The following is a 10,738-nucleotide window of genomic DNA, read 5'->3' as shown; positions in this document are numbered from 1 at the left end:
GAGCCCCATTGTCCGTTCGCACGAGTACAATTAACGTTTCAGAGCTTGTTAAGCCTGGATTAACATCGCCGTGTCTCACGGAGGGACTTTCCTTTTGACACGGATGTTAGTGAGGCTTTTGTTTTTGGTTCTTTTGTTCAGAGCTGAAGCAGGTGTAAGTTGTGGAATGGGAAGGATTGTGGTTTCACCTTCACGTCCCTCGGGTCAGTGCACCTCTGGGTGTGAGACAGTTAGATTAGCGTGGGTGTGAGCTGACCGTACTACACTGCAGCAGAGTGGGGAGACTTTTGATTGAATATTTTATTAGGCAGAAATGTAAAAACAGCGCAGTCAAACACTTTGTCTAAAAGGTACATCCAAAAAAAGTTGTTGCGGTCTTGTTTCCATTGGGGTCCTTGGTATTCAATTCATAAACATATAAAGTAGCACCAATCTGCACCATCTTTCTAAGGGAGAAGTGGTACTACTTCCCCCTTTGGACTCCTGAAAGGTGGCTGTTTTGAAGGAAGCCAGCGATCTAAACTTTTTGAGGGATGGGGTCAGGCTATTCCACACCTGGGTGGCAGTGCTGTAGAAGGAGAATTTACCCATGTTTGTTTTATGGGTGGGTGGTACCAGATCGTTGTTTACGCTTAGTATTGTGGCTGTGGGTGTCGCTAACTCTTTGGAGGTATTTAGTCAGATGCGGGTATTGAGGGCATTGAGGGCAAAGTCGCATTGACGATTTTTAAGACCAGGCCTCCATGCTGATACTAGTGGGGAGACAGGCCTCCATGATACTAGTGAGGAGACAGGCCTCCATGATACTATTGGGAAAGAGTTCAAAATGGTCAACTGAAGGCAGTGAAATAATGTATTTTAGCCAAGAGATGGTGATGCAGTCTAGGGTATGCCATGACACACTGGCCAAAAGATGGCGGTGCACTCTAGGGTATAGCATCAGAAAACTGGTGTACCTTGGCAGAAGACTGGTGTTGTTAGGAATTATGCCATCAGTGACTCTGATGACATCACTGAAACTCACCTGAGCGTGTCATCAGGTGAGGTGTTTAGCCCCGCCCCCAGAAAACTGCTCTCAGCAGGAAATGCCCAAAACAGGGCATTTCCTGCTGAGAGCAGTTTTCTATACCTTGAGCCCAGAGCCCAGACTAGCAACGTGAGCTGGGAGAGGGCGAGTCCTGGGGGAGAGGCCTAGTAGTAGTCTTTGCACTCACGGTGTTGTGGTGAACTCAGCAGGCTTCCACTGTCTGTCTGATGCTCGGCTCGAAGTTCAACCAAATTCAACATTGAACCCCTGCTGCCACTGACCTTTCACTGGTTCCGCCTCATTAGGCAGACAAATTGCTGTTGCCAGTCGCCTGCAGTTGAATATGCAGATGCAAACAAATAAAGTTTGTGACGTTTTTTTACAGAGGTTGTATGACGTTTACGTTTTCCCGGTCCAGTGCCTGGCTCTGTGTGCAAGTGTGCTGCGTCATGTTCAGCTGCACCTGATCACCACCACTCTATAGTCAAAGCTTGTGATTTTCCTCCAGACGCAGTAAGGGGTCTGCACACGTTAACTCATTGACTGCCATTGGCGAGCATACGCGTCATTTCAATCCAAGGCTCACACCGCCATTGACGAGTCACTCGTCATGTGGTGTTTTCAGTGGTTTACAATAGAGGGCGCTCTTCCGCAGCCTGTGAATGATTATGATGATGATGATGAAGAGTACAGCCAATATATGTCTATTTTTGCATGAGTGCCACTCATGCAAAGCAGCCAAATAGACTGTGAAAAAAAGGTCATAATGACTTCATACGTCTGTCATTACAATATAAACTGATCAGGCCCATACTGATGTTTGCAGGGCCAGTCATTAGTCACGTCAGTGCCCGCCGCGGTGAGAGAGAGACTCTCACAATCAAATGTGAGCATAGAGGGGCCTCAGTCTTCAAATTAACCCCTTAAGACCTGAGGCCGATTCTACAAATGTCTTCCAAATCCTAACAGTTTTTTTAAAAGAAATAATTTAAAAAATGTATTTGGCCGCGGATCCCCATCTGACATTTTTTTATTCCAGGGACCCCCAGAAGCAAGTTTGAGAGTTTACAAAAATATATATATTCAAAGACTATTCAAAAAAGCGGCACCGAGTGCCACGCTATGAGCTTGTATATCTGCTATTTTTTGAATAGCCAAATCACACAGATCTTCCCGGTCCTAATGGATAAAAATGAGCTGATCTCTGAAATTAAACAACTCAAGATTGACCAATGAGAGCGAGGGCCGTCGACTCCTCGCCAAAACCGTAACGTTATCGATCTTCAGGCTCAAACAACGTACGCCTCAATTCCTCATCAGTTACAGATGAGGAATTGATTAATGGTGATGATTATCTCACCCATCACTGTATTTTATATGATAAAGTGGGTTGGCCATCTCTCGCAGTTCGTAGAGAGCAACGTTGTATTTATAAGGCCTTGTGTGGTAAACTTTCTTTATACCTATCCTCGCTTTTGGAACCAAAGGTTACTGGACATTCAACACGTTCACAAACACACATTAGATATACCAGTCCACGTAAGAGCAGTGAACAAGGAAAGACTTTGCTTTCATGTATTATGCTCCACACAAATGGAACAAACTTCAGGACTCTCTGAAACTGGTGCGATTGGTCTCAATAGAGACATTCAGGGTGCTTCTTGAGGACACACTACATAGTGACTGCACCTGCTTCATGTAACACTATGTTTATTTGCATCTGTGACATTGTAATGTGACTCAAATGTTTGTCATCGTTTCTCATTATGTATGTATTTTATATATTGTTATCAGGGCGTCCTTGAAAAAGAGAGCTTGCTCTCAATGGGCTTCCCTGAATGAATAAAGGAAAAAGAAAAGAAAGAAAGAAAGATCTGTGATCCAAAAGAAGGAAAGCGAAAGTTCGCCAGTCCGTTCCACAAACCCCTTTTTAAGCCTCACCTGCTCTGCTGATATACAGTATGTATGTATCTGTGTGTATATATATTATTATATATACAGTATGTATGGATGAAGGCCTCCTCCATTTTCTAAGCTCAGTCTCAGAAGCAGAGCTCAGACTTTCTGCACAAGCTGCATAGCTGCCAGACCGTGACCCTGCACTGAAAGACACACACACACACACACACACACTCACACACACACACACACACACACACACACACACACACACACACACACACACACACACACACAGACACACACGCACACACACACACACACACACACGCACGTGCACACGCACGTGCACACGCACGTGCACACACACACACACACACACACACACACACACACACACACACACACACACACACACACACACACACACACACACACACACACACACACACACACACACACACACACACACACACACACACACACACACACACACACACACACACACACACACAGCCGGAGACAGACATGCTGCTGCTGTGTGTGCACACATGTGGTGGAGGAAGTATTCAGATTTTCTTTCTCAAGTAAATACAACAAAAGTGTAGAACTCTGTTGCCAGTAAAAGTAATGTAAAATGTTACTTGAGTGCAAAAGTATTGGCATCCAAAAATACACTCAAAGTAGTTAAAGGTTGTTGTTTTTTTCTTTCGAAAAATAGCCAGTGTAAGTATAAAATAAGGGCTTAATATCGTTTAATGTATGTTTTGTAATACTAATGACTACTGACAAAAGTTTATAAATAACCGTGGTGGATTAAAAATATATAATACATTTGCCTCTGGGTGCAGTGGAGTATAAGTATGAAGTATCATCACCATACAAATACCTCAAAACTGTACTAATAAGTACAGTGCTTGAGTAAATGTACTTAGTTACTTTACACCACTGACACTGTATGCACTGGCTGCTGCAGCGTCTGCAAGAGGCAGATGGGAGTGATTAAAGCAGCCTGGTCTGCATGGAAACTCTGAGGTAACGGCGGAGAAGAAGACGACTAACTCACCGGCCAGATTGCAGCATGGAAACTCCAACTTATGCAATCGAAAATAGCCGATCTGCAAGCTCACGGCGGGCCGCTCACGCGGCCCGCCGTGAGCTTGCAGATCGGCTATTTTCGGGCCGAAGCACACATACAGTATAGCGAGCGAAGTATTATAAATGGGGCTTTTAGAGGAGAGGAGAGGGAGAAGGGAAGTTAAGTGGAGAGTTATGTCAGCTGTTGTGTGTTTTTTTGTTTTTGGAGCCGAGGCTGATGACAAGTGCAGGCCTGAGGGCCTTACAGGACCCCAGGGCCAGGCTGGAGACAGGGAAATGTTCTGTTAACAGCCAGCGTGATGAGATGTCTTAGTATTTTTACACTTTCATTCATATCAAGCCTAATAGGTCATAGACATGCTTAAAGTACAGGGAGACGGGTTGTTATTATTATATGCAGTGCTTCTCAAACTTTCTTTGCTTCAGTGTAGGCTATACCCTCTATGCCTGATTTCTGAATCCTTTCTGAACACTCTTTTCCCTGACTGCAACATTCTGCTTGGAAAACTGCAAGAGGAACGAATGAATTTGAGTCATAGTGTCGGTAGCCAGGGCCGGACTTATCGTTGGGCTAGGGTGGGCTGCAGCCTCGGGGCCCCCAACTGGGGGGGGGGGGCTCAAAAAAAATATAATATATATATATTAAAAAAAAATATGATGAAATTGTAAAGTAACCCAACCGAATTAACCAAATGAAAGTAACAAAACCCCAAAATAAAAGGGAAGAAAAACGCAAAAAAAATTATTTTTTTGCAAATTACTCCTATATAAATCCGGCCCTGTCGGTAGCCTGCCCCAGCACGTCTGATATCTGGTTTGATTAATTGATTGAAATTTGTATTAGGCAAAATAATTTAAAACAACACAGTTACATTTATAATACTTTTGTCTAAAAGGTCCGACCAAAAAAGTCCTTGCGGACTTGTTTCCGTTGGGGTCCTTGAATTAATTTCATAGACATATATAGTAGCAACCAAACAGTTCAAAAATCAACATAAAAATTCAGAGAAAAAAATATATGTGTAATACTATGTACAAAGAAAAAAAAAGCATGACAAAGAAAAAAATATATATACAAAAAAGGGGAGGGTCTAGAGGGGGCGGATTCAAAATCTCTGGTGAAAACAACCGGTGGCTGCCATTGGTTCACCGATCTGTGCGATCCGTCAATAAGCCTCTCTGAGCTATTTATAGTAGATGTGACTAGCACAACTATTGCCATTATGACGTTTTAGTTTTAGTCTGTACAGATCAGCAGGTTCACACAAAGTTCCATTTTCCACTTTTCTCTCATGTACCTCTGTGTGCCCCTAGGAGTACGTACGTGTCATGTAGCCCTATTTGTAGGGGTAACCTTATCATGGAGTTAACCCATTTAGACCGGGAAAGAATCCGTAATTTTTTGATTTCTTCGGCTATTCAAAAATAGCAGATCTACAAGCTCGTAGCGCGGCACAGAGTGTCGTGCTATGAGCTTGTAGATCAGCTGTTATTTTTAAATCGTGACCATTTTTGCAAATCTTTGAATATAGCTACATTTTTTAAGCGAACATTTTTAACTCAAATCTTTGCTTCTGGGGATTCTACAAATGTCTTTTAAATCCTAACAATTAAAAAAAAAAACTTATTTCATGTCAAGGACCCCCAAAATGTTATGTATTTGGCCGCGGACCCCAATCTCAAAATATATTGTTCCAGGGACCCCCTAGAAGCAAAGATTTGAGTTACAAATGTTCGCTTTAGAAAAATAATAATATATATATATATATATTCAAAGATTTGTAAAATATCTGTAAGATTTTTTCTAAAACAACATCATCATGCAATGACATCACAATGTCATCATCACATCCATGTCATTTTCTTTTTAAATGAATTGTCGAACACAAAATGTAAATTTAGCTGCTTTTAACAACCGATCAACTAGCTTTCTAGTAACTTCAGCAGAACGTTAGTTGTGAACTCTGATTCAGCGCGGAGCCGCTGTGTGAAATGATTCACTGGACCGTACATCTGAAAGAAGCGCCACAGACACGCTTCCTCTCTGCTGTGGTGGTGGGGGACAAGCTGTACTGCTTTGGAGGAGACCGTGATGTTCACATCTTCAACACAGTCTCTTTATGCTGGAGGAGGTTGACCCCAGTGGCACCTGGACGAGGAGAACGTCACCTTGAGGTTCCCCCCGTGCGTGAGGGACAAACAGTTGTGCTGATAGAAGATACAGTCTACATCTGGGGAGGCAACGTGAGAGAGGAGCACTGCAATGTGCTTTATGCATTTGATGTCGACACCCACAGATGGTTCAAACCCTGGGTTTCCGGGACTGTTCCAGAGGGGAGGTTCAACCACTCAGCCTGTGTCTTGGGGAAGGTCATGTATATTCATGGAGGATGCAACCAGCTGACTAGATGCCGAGTGACATCTAATGACATCTGCACGTTGGACACCAGAACACTGGTCTGGTCTTTAATTAACCCCGGAGGAACTCCACCACCTGGTTCATCACGTCACTCCGCAACCTTCATCGGGTCAAAGATGTTTGTATGTGGGGGCTTTGGGGGGGGCTATAGGGGGGACCACATGGGCTACATCAGTGTGTTTGACACAGAGACCACCTGCTGGCTGAACACACCTTCTGCACAGCATCCAGTAGGACGCTGGTGTCATTCATCCTTTACCTACAATGGAGAGCTGTACACATTTAGTGGTCCACACTGGAGCCAGACCTTCAGTGATCTGTGGAAACTGTGGAATCCAGAGACCTTCTCCTGGAAGAAGGTTGGGCTCAAGGGGAAAGGACCATGTCTAATACGTGACGTGTGCTGTTGCATAATGGGAGATCGTATCATCCTCCTTGACAAAGGCGCTGATGACCTGTGCATCTTAGACTTAAGTCCTCATTTGAAGACGTTATGTAAGCTAGCAGTTATTCAGTACGATCTGGAGCAGTCTGAACTCCCACACAACATCAGGTGGGAACTGGCAGCCATGACTACCAACAACAAAAGCGCAGGTCTCCGCCAGGCCAGGTTGCCAAATCTTTGAATATATATATTCAAAGATTTGCACAAATGTTAAAGATGCACACATGTTAGAGATTCAAAAATAGCAGATCTACAAGCTCGTAGATCTATCTAAAAAATTGAAGCGTTCACAGATGTGTTCTCGGTCTTAATGGGTTAACACTGAGTTAAATAGAAGCAGTAGCGTAGCACTAGTTGTAATAATAAACACCTTTGAATGGCGATCGATTTGTGTGAGGACGTCTTGTTTAGTGTTAGCTAACTGTCCCCTCTGTCCCCTAGTAATCATCCAGCTAACTGTCCCCTCTGTCCCCTAGGAATCATCCAGCTAACTGTCCCCTCTGTCCCCTCACTAGGAATCATCCAGCTAACTGTCCCCTCTGTCCCCTCATTAGGAATCATCCAGCTAACTGTCCCCTCTGTCCCCTCATTAGGAATCATCCAGCTAACTGTCCCCTCTGTCCCCTCATTAGGAATCATCCAGCTAATTGTCCCCTCTGTCCCCTCAATAGGAATCATCCAGCAGAGTCTGCTCATTGAACCAGAGAGCCTGGTGTCCCTCAACCTGCTGGTGGCGTCCGCAGTCTCCGCCTTCACCATCGGGGCGGCTCTCTCCGGCCTGGCCGTCTGCTGGATCATGGCCCACAAGCCGGCCAACCGCCGCAACGCGCCTCAGTCGTCCATCCAGCGGCGCGACCGCGGCCACCTGAACCCCGGCATGGCGGGCTCCGTGCTCAGCGTGACGCGGGAGGGGAGAGGCGACCGCGACCGCGACCGGCCCTGCGGCGAGGGCGGGGAGACCCTGTTCGTCATGCCCAACGGCTGGGTGAAGTCGGGCGAGCTGGACCCGGGCTTCCTGCCCACGCCGGAGCACACGCCGCAGCAGAAGCGGCGCGGCCTGCGCCTGTCGGACTCCAACTCCGGCGGCTGGGACACCAGCCAGACGTACCTGGGGGGCGGCTCCGTGGGCCTAGGGTCCCCGTGCCCTCTGCCCGCCTCCGTCTACCTGACCAGCAGACTCTTCCAGCAGAGGGAGGGCGGGAGGCACGGGGGCGAGGGCCGCGGGGCCGACAGCGTGCCGCCGCAGCGCCAGCACTACGTCTGCCTCAGCAAGCAGGAGAAGGCCTCCGTGCGCTGCGGCGGGACCCCCCACAAGGCGCCGCTCAGGAAGTCGGCGGGGGACTACGTGTACCCCATGACCCCGCAGGAGTCGCCGGAGCGCCGCCGGGTGGTCTCCGCCCCCAGCGCCCCGGCGACGACGGCGGCCGACTACGGCGAGCCGCTGCCCCTGCGCTGGGGGCCCGTCCAGGAGGGCTACATCCTCAGCAGCCACCACGGCGGCATGGTGCCCGTGGGCGCCCTGCCCCCGGCGCCCATCATGCCCGCCGGCCAGCCGTACGGCGCCGTGAGTCACCACCACCCCCACCCCCACCCCCAGCAGCACCACACCCCCGGCCTGGGGAGGGCGCTGCTGAGAGGAGCCCTGGTGGGGAGAGGAGAGATGGGGGAGCTGGTGGATCTGAGTCAGCTGATGAATAAGAAGACCTGTGTGGAGAGGACTCAGCCTGGCCAATGAACACACAGCACAGGAGGAGGAGGAGGAGGAGGAGGAGGGGGGTCTTTCCATGTCTACAGTTAGGTCTCACGCCCTTCTCTCTCTCTCTCTCTCTCTCTCCTCTCTCCCTGTTCTCATCCCTCTCTCCTTCCCTCCTTCCATTCCCTTCCCTTACTAAGTTCGTCGTCATTCAAGACCTTTTGATCGTCTCTCAGGCAAAAAAAACCCGTAAGACCCCCCTCACACACACACACACACACACACACACACACACACACACACACACACACACACACACACACACACACACACACACACACACACACACACACACACACACACTCTGCGGCCGGTCCCTCCTGTTCGCGATTGGCCACCGGTGGCCTGCCACTCATACCCCCTGCCTGCCTGCTAATTGGACGATGGAGTCGGAGGGTTGTTGCTGTGTCTGCATTGCAGAGTTTGCCTCTCTCTCTCTCTCTCTCCCTCTCTCCCCACTGCTGCTGCTGCTCGCCCTCCCTCCCTCCCTCCCTCCACGGAGCAGACAGGGGGGGAGGGGGGAAGAAGAGGGGGGGTGGAGAGGACATGGAGGAAGGGAGGAACACGAGGAAGGATGGAGGGCAGATTAAAAGAGAGGATGGAGACAGAAGATGAGGAGGCATCCACTTATCGATGCCCCTCCCATGTGCAGTGGATCTGCATGCATGGACGCATAAACTTAAACCACTTGAAACTCTTATTAGCGTTTGCCGAAAGTAGCCGATCTACAAGCTCACGGCGCGGACGCGTCGTGAGCTTGTAGCTCGGCTATTTTCGGCGAAGGGTTTTGGTGTAGAGAGGGGTGGATGAAAGGAGCGGGCCAAGCACAGAGCCGACCGTAAACCTCGGTCAGGTTTGCTATAAGTACAGAGGGGTATTGAGTGGCTTGTCAACAGAGCGCTTCAAATGCCACACAGGGAAGAGGAGAAAATGTCCCTTTTCTTCCTCTGGATTAAAATGACAATGAAAAAGACTGCGCTGTTGTGTCCACTATATGCACATGATGTGTGACGAGGGTCTGATTGCACAGCCAGGCACCACTGGGCCGGAAAATGTCAACTCACAACAACCCCCCTGTAAAAAAAAAAAAAAATGAAAAAAAAGAACACAAACTTTATTTGTTTGCATCGTCTGCATATTCAACTGCAAGGCGACGGCCAGAGCTATTTGTCTGCCTAATGAAGCGGAGCCACTGACTGAGGTCATCCTGTGAACACGCGTGTGTCTGTGCGTGCATGCGCGCATCGCGTGCGTGCTTGAGTGTGTGTGTGTGTGTGTCTGGTGTAGAGGTTGCGGGGGTAATCGTTTAACAGCGCTGATGAATTGAAGAACACATACACATACACAGGAACACATGCACTCTGGCGCACGCACGCACACAAACACACGCACCTCCCTTTCTCTCTCTCTCACACACGCACCCACATTCCCACAGGTACTGTAAGCGGTGGGTGCATTGATTCCGGTGTGTCTGCGTGCAAGGGGGTGTATAAGGCATGTGCGCGCGCCCCCACCTGCGCACGCGCTGTTGCCTCCTCCCCCTAACCCACCCCCCGGTCGTCTGGTATGAATACGGGGCCATAAATTCACCCTCGCCGCAGCAGAGAGAGAGCGCTGCCCCGGCCCGCCGCGCGGGACTGAAATGTCAGCAGTATTGGTGCCAGCTGCACGCTCTCTCTGTAATGACACACACCGCCATCTCGTCCCCCACCCAAACCCCCACCCAAACCCCCACCTCCACCTCCAGCACTTTACCCCATCCGCCACCCCCTTCCCCTCCTCCTACATGGTGTATCCTTTAATGACCAATATTTTCAAAGAAGGACGGCGCCCGAATACCAAGGACGGTGATGAAATGAGAAACGGGTGGGGAAGGGGTCAGGAGACCAGGCGGGGCAGACAGATAAGACTTAATTTATGCTCTGGTGTTGCGTGCCGAAAGCAGCAGACAACCTCACAAGCTTCACAAGACGTCGCATTCGCGACGTCTTGTGAAGCTTGTGGAGTTGTCTGCTGCTTTTGGCGCGACGAAATATCGATCATGTTTTTAAACTGACTGACGACAGGAAACCGTCCTTTCAACTCCCTTCCACCCGT

General features: G+C 48.7%; 1 protein-coding gene across 1 annotated transcript in view; it reads left to right on the top strand.

Annotated features, from left to right (window-relative positions):
• LOC308094473 (semaphorin-6B-like) overlaps nucleotides 1-8,623 on the top strand; it is a gene marked incomplete at its 3' end in the record, with an annotated part of 51,998 nt that extends 43,375 nt beyond the window's left edge. The window contains exon 16 of the mRNA XM_080441163.1: nucleotides 7,560-8,623. Coding sequence (XP_080297289.1) covers nucleotides 7,560-8,623 — 1,064 coding nt within the window. The remainder of the gene's footprint in view (nucleotides 1-7,559) is intronic.
• Nucleotides 8,624-10,738: the final 2,115 nt, after the last annotated feature.

Source organism: Gymnoscopelus braueri, assembly GCF_963280865.1.
Source record: "Gymnoscopelus braueri genome assembly, chromosome: 10".
Taxonomy (NCBI): Eukaryota; Metazoa; Chordata; class Actinopteri; order Myctophiformes; family Myctophidae; genus Gymnoscopelus; species Gymnoscopelus braueri.
This window is presented reverse-complemented; position numbering and strand designations above follow the sequence as displayed.